The 15,571-nt window shown below is 37.6% G+C and overlaps 1 protein-coding gene across 3 annotated transcripts in view; it reads left to right on the forward strand.

The window, feature by feature from the left end:
- Window positions 1-15,571, forward strand: part of fat3a (FAT atypical cadherin 3a) — a 315,772-nt gene that overhangs the window by 288,647 nt on the left and 11,554 nt on the right. For 2 of the 3 annotated variants that reach the window (XM_061918747.1, XM_061918748.1), the window contains one exon: window positions 237-296. The exons of the other annotated variant lie outside the window; for it this stretch is intronic. In XM_061918747.1, the coding sequence (XP_061774731.1) occupies window positions 237-296 (60 nt within the window). The remainder of the gene's footprint in view (window positions 1-236; window positions 297-15,571) is intronic. 3 annotated transcript variants of the gene reach the window in all.

Here is a 15,571-nt window from a genome sequence, read left to right on the forward strand (position 1 = left end):
TTTTGGATCCAACCAATTAATGAAATGCTTAAGTTTGCATGCTTGTTTGGCGGAAATGCTTATTATTTTCCATGATGTTTGAGCAACATCGAAGTCCGACAAGTCTTGATCATTTGAAAGGCTGAAAATGTAGAAATTCTGTGCAGAGTGAGATTGCAAAGATAGGATTGTGAGAGGATCCTCAACCATCATTACAAATAACTATTTCAAAACATATCTCCTTTTCCTTCCAAAAGCCTCCATCGTGACCGTCATTCGGCTGGTCAATGACGCAGTCGACACAATCGAAAGTGAAGGTAGCATGTCTCATTCATTTTGTGTCACATCTCTGACTGTTCTACTTTTCTTTCTTTTCAACTTAGTGTTACTGCAGACTGCAGTTATCGAAAAACACATTTGTACTTCCATCCATCCATTTCCTACCGCTTGTCCCTTTTGGGGTCGCGGGGAGTGCTGTAGCCTATCCCAGCTGCATGTCTTTGGAGGTGGGAGGAAGCCGGACTACCCGGAGGGAACCCACGCACTTAATAAACAAATCATGTGCCCATAGCTTTATATAATTTTTACTAATCCCTTTAAAATAACAGATAATGGCTCTCAAGTAGGCAAAAGCAGGTCAATGATCCCACTCCTCCCACAATGTGTACTCTTTGGGCATGTAGCTGAGCCAATTCTTTTGCAGCTAAATGTAAGACCCATACAGACAGTTTATAACACAAAAATATAGTCTTATAAGGAGAAAACAATGTGAAATAGATGGACTTTTATTCATCCCACTATGGGGAAATTATATGGTTGCAGTACAGGTTTTTACAAACAGTAACAGAAGTAAAACACAATGAAAACAATCAACAATAATACATATTGCAAAGGATTCTATTATATATATATAAAAAAAGAAATTAATGAACAAGATAAATATTTATTTTACTTCATTGATGAAATTTAGTAACCTGACTCTTGCCAGATCCTTGTAGTTCGCTGAGCTCCACACAAGGATCTGAGACTTCTCAATAGGAGATGTATTTCAGAAAGCTGGGCCTTGTAAAAAAAAAAAACATAATTGAATGACATGCTACTTCAACCACTCACATCGAAATCAACCCGTGACGTTGATGAGAGCGACGCTGCAAAATCCAGAAGAGCCGACATATTTGGATAACGACAGAGCGATAAGTTCTCTGTTGATCTTTTAAATAATGAGTATTTGTTAAATTCGACAAAACAGTCGCAATAGCAGAATCAATGTCAGCACACGACTCCTGCTGTGTGCCGCCATTGTTGTTTGAATCAAACTGTCGCTTCAGCGCTACGTCACACCAAAGAAATCCCGCCCGGCGATCCTGATTGGTTCCTATTTTTTTTTTTTGCTATTTTGAATGAGTTTGCATTACCCTCAAGCTCAGATCCTTGTGTGGAGCTCACCGAACTACAAGTGTCTGGCAAGATTCAGGTTGGACTCTTGTCGGCCAAGACAGTGATAAGCGCAGGAGGGCAGGAGAGAGTCATGCGGACGCTACTTTCGTACTTTTCTACAGGTTTTTTCTTAAATCCAATAATGCTTTCACCTTTATCAAAATGCTGGCACTCGATTCTGCAAAATTATAGTTTGGAGAACAAACTATTTTGTTCTTTGTTATGTTTTGCTGCACAATGTTATACGAATACAGTGAAAAGCTTTTGGCAAACTAATTTGTCAAAAAATAATCTTTTGAAAACATCAGGCGTACAAAAGCTGAGGTACCACTATAATGGCTGTAGCTCAGTCTGTGACTACTTGGGTTTTGGAACCAAAAGGGTCCCAGTTCAAGTCTAGCTGACAAAAAAAGTCTGCTGTTTGACTGTCAAGGATCTCCTGAGCAAGGCACTAAACTTCCCCACGCCTTGGCTCAGGGAGCCAGACAACATTTGTGCACCCATCTGTCCTTGCATGCCTGCATATGTGTGGTCTTCTTCTGTGTGGTGTTCAAAACAATACAACATTTCTCAGAATTGTTGATTCCTCATTAATAATCCCCCGCCGACTTTGTACATTTACCCCCTCATAAAAGACATGAACAGTCTATAATTTTTGGGATCACCTTATTCTAAATGAGAGACTGAATATCAACAAGAAAATTTGAGTAAATATTAAATATCGGTTAAGAATTTGTATTTGAGGGAAATAAGTAGACTCTTCCCCACAAAGAAAGATATATCGACGATATTAAGAAAGGTGAAGCACCATCTCGGAATTGCAATGGAGGAGCTTGCTAGAAATCTCAAGGGAGTTGAGACCACAGAAACATAGAGACTAGCATTAGTAACACACTTTGGTGTAAAGATCATTTTAGATTAGACCTTGGCATCAACTTGACTTAACTTGTTTGGAGGCAGATACATATTTAGTATGACTCCAACAACAGCATCCTTACTTTTAAACATGAGGTGGAAACATTCTGCTTTGGGATTTTTTCTCTGACCAAACTCCCTCCTGAGATGTGTGTACAAGTGACCAAGAAACATCTGACCGAGTTACTATCAAGTTACTTAACGAACACAAAGCAACATATGAAAATATATATCAATATTTCTAAACATTTAAGGTGTAACAATTGATCGATATATTGATAGATCAATTCATATTCCTAAATCTCAAGCATATTGATTTGTGCTCAGCAAGTTGGCCTTCTGGAAGATAGGTATCGATCCAACATTGATTTAAAAGGCAATATATTTCAATTTTATCAATACTAGAAAAAATAAAACATTGTATATAAGAACGACAGACTTAATATGAAGTCCAGCGCGTTTATTGATAAGGACGTTAAACGTTATTCGAGTCTGTTTGCCCTTCTGTGGCATCATGAAAACAAAAATGGTGGATACCCATGGTGTTTGAGAAAGGTCATACCAAATGCAAACGCACAACATAACATCAATAATTACAAAACAACAACTTTCAGCAACAGCATTATTGTAAAAGCTACAACCAATAAAAACGACACACCACAATTATATGAAGCAAAACTCAACTTTACACCACAAAGGATGTGACGGACAAAACAGACGTGACAGCGGAGCAGGTTCGTCGACGTACCTGCTTGAGATAGAAGGTTAAAAACAGTGTAATAAACCAAAAAAGTAAATTAGCAATATCTAAAAAGTAAAAAAAAAAAAAAGTTACTAATGACTAAAAAAGCGGTGACAAATCTCTTACATTTCTAACTTGGTTCATTACTCCCTTGGCCATTTGATTAGTGTCTCGCCAAAATGTTTCTGCTATCATTTCTTTTATGTCTTTATAATGTTCTTTGTGTAAATAAAGGAGTAGCACGTCAAACCACTCATTTAATCTGAAAAGATTTGGTTGCATTTAATTTCTCCGGTAAATCTAGTGCCAATTTAACCTGATAGATGTTAGTTGCACTTTGATTTTGATATATTATTATTGTATTATTTTTATGTTAAAAAACAACAGCAAAAATAGCAGGTAAATCTACTGTTAAAATGTTGGTCACTTTAGTTTCATTGAAAATTTCTGGAATGTTGAAAATGGGAGGAGAAAAGGTTTCCTCCTGTTAATTCAAATAAACTGTCATTTGCACTTTATTTAAATAAGATGTGAATGCATTGGCCATTAATTGTTGTTTACTTTTTTGTTTGTATCCATAATTCCCTTACAAATAATACCAAGAATATAGCAAACGTTACCTGTAGTGTCCCAGTATCCATCCAGTATTTCTATCACAGTCACACTGGTTGTGTTTATTTAATTTTTTTTTACGTTTTTTTTTTTTTTTTGCTAAGAGTTACTGAATCCATTTTAACTCACTTATGGTCCCTGAATCGTATCATCAACCCCAAATTCTGAATTGAATTGAATCGTTGTTACAATGAATCATTCAACCCCTACGCAATATGTCCCCGGACACATGAGGACTTTGACTATGACTAGTGTATGATCCTGCAACTACTTGGTATTAGATTGATACCCAAATGTGTGTTATCATCCAAAACTAATGTAAAGTATCCAAACAACAGAAGAATACATGATTATTACATTTTAACAGAAATGTAGATAGAACATGTTAAAAGAGAAAGTAAGCAGATATTAACAGAAAATGAACAAGTAGATTGATAATTAATTTTCTATCACTTGTCCTTAATAACTTTGACATAATAATAGAATGGAAAATGACACAATATGTTACTGCATACGTCAGCAGCTCAATTAGGAGCCTTTGTTTGTTTACTGACTAATAAAAGACAAGTTATCCTGTATGTTCACTATTTTATTTAAGGACTAAACTGTTATAATAAACATATGCTTAATGTTCCGTAAGATTTTTTTGTTAAAATAAAGCCAATAGTGCAATTTTTTTTGTGATCCCCTTTGATTAGAAAAGTACCGAAAAGTATCAAAATAATTTTGGTACCGGTTCCGGTACCAAAATATTAGTATTGGGACAACACTACCCTCTATTGCTCTCTGGTATTCGGGAGAAATAACAAAAATACATGTTGTCTATCTGTGAGGAGTGGACTGAAATCCCTCCTAAGATGAGTGCAACCATGGTGACCATTTAAAACATCTAACCTCTGTACTTGCCAACTGGAGTACTAAGCCATGGTTTGCTTGAGCACCAAATACTTATTTCCCTCAAACAAATGTAAATCAATTAATAACTTGTTTTTAATGTTATTGTATCTGAATTAATTATATACTCCTTCTCTCTGTTATAATAAAACAACCATAACAATTATGGACTGCTCATGTCTTTGCACAGGGGTAAACTTACAAAATATGACTACCGTATTTCCTTGAATTGTCGCCGGGGCGCTAATTAATTTAAAAGCTCTTCTCACTTCTGCACTTACCAAAGGTATGCGGTAAAAGTAAGCATGCGCTAATTATTTTAAAACCTCATCTCACTCTGGCACTTCCCAAAGGCATGCACTAAACATTTGAGTGTGATGTAAGCTTGGACCTTAAATCCTACTGAATAGCTCTTAATCTTCTTCCCTTTATGCGATTTCAAATTACCGGTATTGAAATCAGCCTCCTCCATTTCGAAAATGATGACAGGGAAAGTGTCACTAGTGACGTCACGAGTTTGACCAGGTGGTAATACTAAGCATGCGCTAATTATTTTGCGAAGCGAGTTTGACCCGGCAGTAATTCAAGGCAGGCGCATACTACATGCCCTGTGGCAATTCAAGGAAATACGGTATTTTGCTTCCTTGCTGTACAACAGGGCTATTCAGTTTAAAAAAAAAAATTGCAGAAGATTCCTAAAAACACAAGCCCACTGCCATACAGATGCTCTCTGGCTAGCTTTTTTAACATGTCTTTAAAAACATCAGATTCTCAGGAATACACACACACAAAAAAATAGTTAAGAGAGAAAACCGGTCACCTTGTCCTTTCTGGAAATGGGAAAACAATTTAGATGATTAGCCCTGATTCTACAGCAACAACAAGAAAGCTCAGACCTTTACTTTTGTAAAAGGTACTTTAGAGAAGTTAAGTCCCTACCTTTAGTCAAAAAGTGATTTATGACCCCTCATAAATCAATGATTTATGACCCCTCATAAATCAAAGGTCAATGATTTATGAGGGGTCAAGTTCAAAGGTTAATGATTTATGAGGGGTCAAGGTTAAAGGTCAAAGTCAAAGGTCAGGGTCAAATGTCAAGGTCAAGTGGGTGTGGCTTACCCGGAAGAGGGTGGAGTTAAGACCTGCGGTGGGAGTGGTTAAACCAGGAAGAGGGTGGAGTTTTAAACAGAAAGAGGGCAGAGTTAAGACCTGCGGTGGGAGTGGTTAAACCAGGAAGAGGGTGGAGTTAAGACCTGACGAGGGAACAAAGGAGGGTTCAGTTTTTTAAGAAAGCAATGTCATCTGAGCAGCATGTGACCATATATTTGATAGTTTAAATGTTTACGATCGTTTGAAACAACTTCCAGATTTCGATGTATTGATGGCTGGGAATGTTACGTGTGGAGATGTGGACACGCACGCACTTCACACACACACACACACACACACACACGCACACACACACACACACACACACACACACACACACACACACACACACACACACACACACACACACACACGCAGAGGAGGGGTACAAAAGGGCGGTGTAAGGCTTAGTCATTATTTGGAGCTTTATACGTTAGCGTAAAGACTTTGTTCGATTCGGTCATCATTAGTGAAACGCCTGTGTCGATTTATAAAAATAATAAAACTTACATTGACGCTCCGCAAAAAAGTAGAGTGTTTCTAAATCGGATTCAGATGCCGCCGACCGAGTCTTTGCGTGAGAAATGGGACTTGGAAGCGTACGGGATGGAGGGATCTTTTGGATTTGTATTCAGATACGAAATGGGGGATATCTGCTTATTTCAGCTAAAAGAAAGAAGAGACGGAAGCCCTTTCTCGATATTTTCATTGTTATCTACCGTGGATTGGGAAGTTTTTGTTACGTGTGGAGATGTGGACACGCACGCACTTCACACACACACACACACACACACGCAGAGGAGGGGTACAAAAGGGCGGTGTAAGGCTTAGTCATTATTTGGAGCTTTATACGTTAGCGTAAAGACTTTGTTCGATTCGGTCATGATTAGTGAAACGCCTGTGTCGATTTATAAAAATAATAAAACTTACATTGACGCTCCGCAGAAAAGTCGAGTGTTTCTAAATCGTATTCAGATGCCACCGACCGAGTCTTTGCGTGAGAAATGGGACTTGGAAGCGTACGGGATGGAGGGATCTTTTGGATTTGTATTCAGATACGAAATGGGGGATATCTGCTTATTTCAGCTAAAAGAAAGAAGAGACGGAAGCCCTTTCTCGATATTTTCATCGTTATCTACCGTGGATTGGGAAGTTTTTGGTGGACACGCACACATACGCACACACACACACACACGCACACACACGCACACACACACACACACACACACACACACACACACACACATTCGTACGCACACATCGTTAAGACCAGAAGAGGGGACAAAGGAGGGTTCAGTTTTTACTGACCAGCCATTTGACAGTTTAAATGTTTACGATCGTTTGAAACAACTTCCATACCTCACGAAAACATATTTAAACAGATGGAAAAAACTATCGCAGAACACAGTGTAACCTAGCAACTGGCCACCCATTTGACAGTTTAAATGTTTACGATCGTTTGAAACAACAGGTCAGTTTGGGGACAAAGGAGGGTTCAGTTTTTACTGACCAGCCATTTGACAGTTTAAATGTTTACGATCGTTTGAAACAACAGGACACGCACGCACGCACACACACACGCACACACGCACGCACGCACGCACGCACGCACACACACACACACACACACACACACGCACACAAGCACACACACACACACACACACTCACACACACACCCCATTACCTCTGCTATACCATGTTATTAGACATTGGTTTAACTCCATTTAAGCATTTAAAAGTTAAAAGCATTGCACTTGTACGACGTTGTAATACTTTTTTTTTTTTACCAACCGATGACGACGAAGTGAAAGACGATGAACTTTGTTTAAACGATCTTACAAAGTTGGAAGATGATTATCGAGGTGTGTTTAAACCTTCGAATTATTTAATATTATGTGTATTCATTATTTTGTTTCATAGAGGAATTGCCGTAAGATCCTAACGCGATCGTTTTAACACAATCGCAGTCTGGTGAGTCAAATGATTCTCATTTTACAAGAAAAAAACATGCGGTATACAATACATATATACATATATTTACTTACAGATTTTCCGTTTACATCTCCGGCTCACTGGTCTCTCTTAACGCTGACGGGTCCGTCAACGGCCATTCCAGGCAGAGGAGAAGGCTTGATTGCGCCAAAGAACCCAGACATCGAATCCTTGGTCCGGGACAATATCATCGAAAACGACGGCGAATGTCCGACAGGCACCCGCTGTAAGTTTTTCTCGTTTTCTGTAAGCTTTTTAAGATTCTCCGCGATTTTTAAAGAGCTCCTCTCATTCCAATGTCTTTCGCTCAAATGAATTTCGCGCCTAAGGGGAATGGGCGGGGACTGATTCCGGAGGTGGGCGGTTGTTTCCGCCAAGCAACCTTCTGGTGTGCATTAGCGTCACTTACTGAAATGGAGTGTGGACCAAGATGGATCCCTACTCTATATTCTTTTATTTAACCCAATGTTTTTTAAATACGTGTATAATGCTTTATATCCTATGTGTTGTGAATTCCATCCTACAATATCTTCCAAGGAACCCAAAGAAATGTTACCACACCTCCCGCTTTATTTATTCTATAGATTGCCTGAACTATTTCATAAACTAAATCTTGTCTTGTTTCTGATGCTATGTTTTTTATGCTCATCAATGCACTGTTGGACTGCGAGCACACAACTACTTTCCTTGCTTTGTTTTCCTCTATCCAGTTAAATGCCATAAAAATTGTTACCAATTCCCCCGTAAAAACAGATAGTTTATCACTGATTATTTGATTTAATACTATGTTTCCTTGTGGGATAACTGCTACAGCTCTTACCTTTATTTTTTTATAGTTTTTGATGCATCCGTATATATCATATCTCAATCCATTTTTCTATCCGGTAACTATTTAAATTTCTATTCTTTAGTAATTGCATGTTTTCTTTTGGGTTATCAAACATCCACGGTGGTATTGCAGGCATTGGTACTGTAGGACTAACTTTAATATTGTCAATTTTAACTTTATTACATATGTCTCCTATAATCCACCCAAAACTATTCTTTTTTGTTTTCTCTTTTTCTTGGCAGTTTGGTAGCACTGGACAAGTCGGATATCCTTGCTTGGATCCTTTTAAAGTTGCCCGATAAACTGCTGAGAGTTGATCTCTCCTCTTGTCCAAAGGTTTTTCGTTCATTTTTACTTGTAATACTGCCACTAGGGTTGATGTAGTAGCTCCACAACATAACCTTAAAGCCTGTGACTGGATCCGGTCTATTTTCCCAAGTCATGTTTTTGAAGCAGATTGGTAAATAATGCATCCGTAATCAATAACAGATGGAATTAAAGTTATAAATATATACATGTATTGTTTTCAACGTTAACCTATCAGCCCCCCAATCATTACCCCTCAAAGCCCTCATTATATTTAACACCTTTTTACTTTTTCCCCTTTTTTTTTATTTTCCGGAAGGAACACTCCTGAAGGAATAAATAAAGTACTATCTAATCTAATCTAATCAAATCTATTTTGCTGATGTGGGTTGACTAGTTCATATTTTTATCAAACCATATTCCTAAATATTTAAATACTTGTACCTCTTCTATATTTTCACCTTAGAGTTTTTATTTGGAGCTTGTTTTGTACTTTTGTCTTTGTAAAATGTATGACTTTTGTCTTTCCAACAGAGAATCTTAAACCTCAAGCCGTTCCCCAGTCTTGAACATTATTTACCACTTTGTTAGTTTTTTGATTATTTCTTTTGACTCTAAATAATATACTAGTCTTTCATTAATCTTTTTTTTTTTTTCCATTACTTTCCCCAAATTTATAATTTCCTGCCTCTTCCGGGTCTTACCCTGACTTGCATATTGGAATTGTTACCGCTAATTTTCCCCTCTGCCGGTCATTCTCCTTCTTCATATATCCTGTCATATCATTTCAAGACCACTTCTTTGACGATGCTACCTAAGTTTTTGATCATTTGATAACCCGCTAGGTCTTTCCCCGGTGACGTATTTTTAACCTTTTTCAAAATTCGAACCATTTCATTCAAAGAAAATGTCATATCCATAGTGTTGGTAAAGCTATTATCGTTGTCTTCCATCATTTCCCCAATATTTAAACTCATTGTTTTTTCTCTCTTTTGTTTTTCCACATTTCTCAAATTATCATTATTGTGCACTTTAACAAATGTTTTTGCTAAAGGTTCTGCTGTTTCTTTACCCGTGACTACATCTTCTTTAATAAATGTGGCACATCATCCTCTTTACCCTCATTCCTATCTTTACGAATCGTTATATATCCTTTTATTATAAAGTTTAATTTTGGCTTCAGCCCTGTTTCTTGAATACAAATTATACGTGGTTTAGTTTTCATATTTTTAATATATCCCTTTAATTCATGTTCGGTTGCTATCAAACTTCTGGCATTCCGCCGGACAATTAACAGGGTGTTGGAATGTGGTAACATGACTCCGTCACGTCTACTCTCCGTAGTACAGCTTGCACCCGGTACCAAGATAGTTCTTTCAACAACTTTGATGCTGCTTTGACAATTATTTTGATCTTCTCAGTCTTATTTTTTACTTTCATTTTGTATCAAAGCTGAGTTGTGCTCTCTGGTTTATTTTGCAAATGAACCGACAGAACATGATCATGTACAAGACTCGCCTACCCACAATGCACTGCAGCCCAACGCTCCTGGTCGGATGTTTTTTTCGGGGTTCATGGAGAGATGCGGTAAAGAGTGGTAGCCAAGACACACGGTCACACACGGTCACACTCGGCAATTATTTTGACCTGGGGAGCAAATTTAGAGGAAAAAATGTGTCTGGGGGGCCGGGATATCTGATTTTCAGGTACAAAAAACTTCACAATGACACAAAATAAACACAACAGTTAAACCTCACACTAAAAACAAGACATTGACTTGTACGTTCAAAAGACAGAATAGAACAAGTCAAGACATGCAATGCCATCTACAAAATGTTATGTAAATGTTAGTCATTACACACGCGGCTATGGTTTTGATGTATTTGTTACAGACATGTTTACGTCAAGTAACATCACATGGTTCCATTTGCACCTTTCAACAAATCTGAAAAGGAATATTAAGAAGTAAAACTTATATTTAATCCTACCTCTTCTTCGAGCACACGGTGACTGTACATACGGGTCGAAAAATGTTGACCTAATTCAGCATTTCTCAAAGTGTGGGGAATAGAGACATGACAGGTGGGGCGCGAGGAAAGGGAGGAAATTTTTTATTTTTGATTTTTTTTACTATGCTTTCATTTTCTATACACACTGTAAATCACTTTGCGATTCTGTCTGTGAAATCCGCCGTATAAATAAATGTAAATTACTTATTTTTCCTGTAGGCTTTAAATTTCTCGGCAGGAGCGAAAGTTTGACAGACATAGCAACAGTAACTTTTGTAGGCGGGGGTAAGAGGAACAAACTTTCGCGCGGATGGGTAGCAGGCTAATGTGCGGACCACAATTACACAAAATGGATACATTTGCAACTCGCACCTCAAAGGTCTGCGGAGAAACAAAAATATGACGGGTCTAATCAACCAAAAAGTCAACCTAAAAGAAAATATGGCGAAGGGTATCTTGCTCTTGGATTCACGGCAGCGGAGGTGGGGGCAGAGGAGAGACCCCTGTGTGTTCTTTGTCTAAAACGGCTAGCAGCAGACAGCATGAGACCCAACAAAGTAAAGAGACAACTCGAGACCTCACATGATGTCCAATAAATTGTTTTGTTGGGGCGATGGGGGTAGGTGGGCCTTGAAAACTAACCCCTTAGTCTAAAGTGGGGATGACAGAAAAAAAAAGAAAAAAAAGTTTGAGAAGCCCTGACCTAATTGTACGGATCTCACTTTAAATGGCAAACCGATCATTTAAATGTTTTCACTTTGAATATGAAACAAGGAGTAAAATGTACAATGTACAATATTATCAATTATTTCACAAGGACATGTTTTAAGTATATTGTACAGTATAATTAAATCTAAAATGAATGTGATCACTTTCAGGATCATTTTATTTTTAGCCAGTAAACAACTGTTATGTACTTTTGAATCGGGTTTTCCCCTTTAAATAACAAAAATTATAGAATTTTACAATATTCATTATTATTAAATATTAAATGTGCCAACTAGTTTTACGGCATACATCATCCCCCCTTTACCCATTTGTTAAAAAGACGAAAGTTGATGCGAACGCCTACGTGCTGTCAGAAAACTAAAAGAAGAAGAATGCCTTTGTGCAATTACTGCTATCCTGGCACAAGTTATAAAACAAACAAAGTTACCAAATTTTTTTTCTGAGGAGACAAAACGAAAAAGAAAGAAAAATAATAAATCAATCAATAAAATGCATCAGTCAAATAGTACAGGCAACTTCGTTAACATGGAGCCACAGACAATTTCATTCAAAAAGTCCCAATTGCTAACATAAAGATACAACAACAAATAAAGGCAAAGAAGGCCTAGTAGGTAATTACAACAACAGACAAAGTATTAAAAATGTCGGTCCAATAACTGCACAGGGATGGGCAGAGCCAAAACATGTGTAGCAAGTAAGCTGGAGACTGTTGACACTGAAATAAGGCTATATGTGGCACAGATACAAGATTTATAAACTCTACTTAAAGCCCCACTTAAGAACTTTCAGTTTTGGTTTATATTGGCCGCACCAGTGAACCAAAGCGATGGCGTTTTCCCAAAAGGAAAACCACATTTACCATGAGGACTAGCGCATATAGCGTCAAACTGACACGATAATGCCACAATGATTCTGTATTACTGAACTTTCCACAGTAGGAACCTACATCCGTTTTCTACCACTTATTCCCTTTTGGGGACGTGGGGGTCGCTGGCGCCTATCTCAGCTACAATCGGGTGGAAGGAGGTGTACACCCTGGACAAGTCGCCCCCTCATTGCAGGGTCAACATAGATAGACGGACAACATTCACACCAACCTACATATTTTACTCAAACCTTATATTTGCAGTTTGAAGTCACTGCATTGTTTTTTCCTTGTACGGTTCTTTTGAGTTTGTTGCGTGGTTGGTCAGTGTGGAACTGCGAAGTATCGCGCTGGTGGGTATTTATTGCTACCACACAAATTTCCAGTAGCTAAAATTAGTATTATTATTCTGATTTGAGCATTGAAAGTCACTTACTAGTTTAGCAGGAACAGATCCAAAGCAGCATTGGTCTAAAATCTCTTGTCTTTTGACCTCACGCAAGCTAGTGAAGTCGTGCCATTGTTGATCCTTGATTGTCCCTCCCTTTTTCTTTTTTTTGAAAACCCGATTCAAAAGTACATAACAGTTGTTTACTGGCTAAAAATAAATGTATCCATTTTGTGTAATTGTGGTCCGCACATTAGCCTGCTACCCATCCGCGCGAAAGTTTGTTCCTCTTAACCCCGCCTGCAAAAGTTACTGTTGCTATGTCTGTCAAACTTTCGCTCCTGCCGAGAAATTTAAAGCCTACAGGAAAAATAAGTAATTTACATTTATTTATACGGCGGATTTCACAGACAGAATCGCAAAGTGATTTACAGTGTGTATAGAAAATGAAAGCATAGTAAAAAAAATCAAAAATAAAAAATTTCCTCCCTTTCCTCGCGCCCCACCTGTCATGTCTCTATTCCCCACACTTTGAGAAATGCTGAATTAGGTCAACATTTTTCAACCCGTATGTACAGTCACCGTGTGCTCGGAGAAGAAGTAGGATTAAATATAAGTTTTACTTCTTAATATTCCTTTTCAGATTTGTTGAAAGGTGCAAATGGAACCATGTGATGTTACTTGACGTAAACATGTCTGTAACAAATACATCAAAACCATAGCCGCGTGTGTAATGACTAACATTTACATAACATTTTGTAGATGGCATTGCATGTCTTGACTTGTTCTATTCTGTCTTTTGAACGTACAAGTCAATGTCTTGTTTTTAGTGTGAGGTTTAACTGTTGTGTTTATTTTGTGTCATTGTGAAGTTTTTTGTACCTGAAAATCAGATATCCCGGCCCCACAGACACATTTTTTTCCTCTAAATCTGCTCCCCAGGTCAAAATAATTGCCGAGTGTGACCGTGTGTGACCGTGTGTGACTGTGTGTCTTGGCTACCACTCTTTACCGCATCTCTCCATGAACCCCGAAAAAAACATCCGACCAGGAGCGTTGGGCTGCAGTGCATTGTGGGTAGGCGAGTCTTGTACATGATCATGTTCTGTCGGTTCATTTGCAAAATAAACCAGAGAGCACAACTCAGCTTTGATACAAAATGAAAGTAAAAAATAAGACTGAGAAGATCAAAATAATTGTCAAAGCAGCATCAAAGTTGTTGAAAGAACTATCTTGGTACCGGGTGCAAGCTGTACTACGGAGAGTAGACGTGACGGAGTCATGTTACCACATTCCAACACCCTGTTAATTGTCCGGCGGAATGCCAGAAGTTTGATAGCAACCGAACATGAATTAAAGGGATATATTAAAAATATGAAAACTAAACCACGTATAATTTGTATTCAAGAAACAGGGCTGAAGCCAAAATTAAACTTTATAATAAAAGGATATATAACGATTCGTAAAGATAGGAATGAAGGGTAAAGAGGATGATGTGCCACATTTATTAAAGAAGATGTAGTCACGGGTAAAGAAACAGCAGAACCTTTAGCAAAAACATTTGTTAAAGTGCACAGTAATGATAATTTGAGAAATGTGGAAAAACAAAAGAGAGAAAAAACAATGAGTTTAAATATTGGGGAAATGATGGAAGACAACGATAATAGCTTTACCAACACTATGGATATGACATTTTCTTTGAATGAAATGGTTCGAATTTTGAAAAAGGTTAAAAATACGTCACCGGGGAAAGACCTAGCGGGTTATCAAATTATCAAAAACTTAGGTAGCATCGTCAAAGAAGTGGTCTTGAAATGATATGACAGGATATATGAAGAAGGAGAATGACCGGCAGAGGGGAAAATTTGCGGTAACAATTCCAATATGCAAGTCAGGGTAAGACCCGGAAGAGGCAGGAAATTATAAATTTGGGGAAAGTAATGGAAAAAAAAAAAAAGATTAATGAAAGACTAGTATATTATTTAGAGTCAAAAGAAATCATCAAAAAACTAACAAAGTGGTAAATAATGTTCAAGACTGGGGAACGGCTTGAGGTTTAAGATTCTCTGTTGGAAAGACAAAAGTCATACATTTTACAAAGACAAAAGTACAAAACAAGCTCCAAATAAAAACTCTAAGGTGAAAATATAGAAGAGGTACAAGTATTTAAATATTTAGGAATATGGTTTGATAAAAATATGAACTAGTCAACCCACATCAGCAAAATAGATTTGATTAGATTAGATTAGATAGTACTTTATTTATTCCTTCAGGAGTGTTCCTTCCGGAAAATAAAAAAAAAGGGGAAAAAGTAAAAAGGTGTTAAATATAATGAGGGCTTTGAGGGGTAATGATTGGGGGGCTGATAGGTTAACGTTGAAAACAATACATGTATATATTTATAACTTTAATTCCATCTGTTATTGATTACGGATGCATTATTTACCAATCTGCTTCAAAAACATGACTTGGGAAAATAGACCGGATCCAGTCACAGGCTTTAAGGTTATGTTGTGGAGCTACTACATCAACCCTAGTGGCAGTATTACAAGTAAAAATGAACGAAAAACCTTTGGACAAGAGGAGAGATCAACTCTCAGCAGTTTATCGGGCAACTTTAAAAGGATCCAAGCAAGGATATCCGACTTGTCCAGTGCTACCAAACTGCCAAGAAAAAGAGAAAACAAAAAAGAATAGTTTTGGGTGGATTATAGGAGACATAT

Source organism: Nerophis ophidion, linkage group LG13, assembly GCF_033978795.1.
Source record: "Nerophis ophidion isolate RoL-2023_Sa linkage group LG13, RoL_Noph_v1.0, whole genome shotgun sequence".
In the NCBI taxonomy this organism is placed as follows: domain Eukaryota; kingdom Metazoa; phylum Chordata; class Actinopteri; order Syngnathiformes; family Syngnathidae; genus Nerophis; species Nerophis ophidion.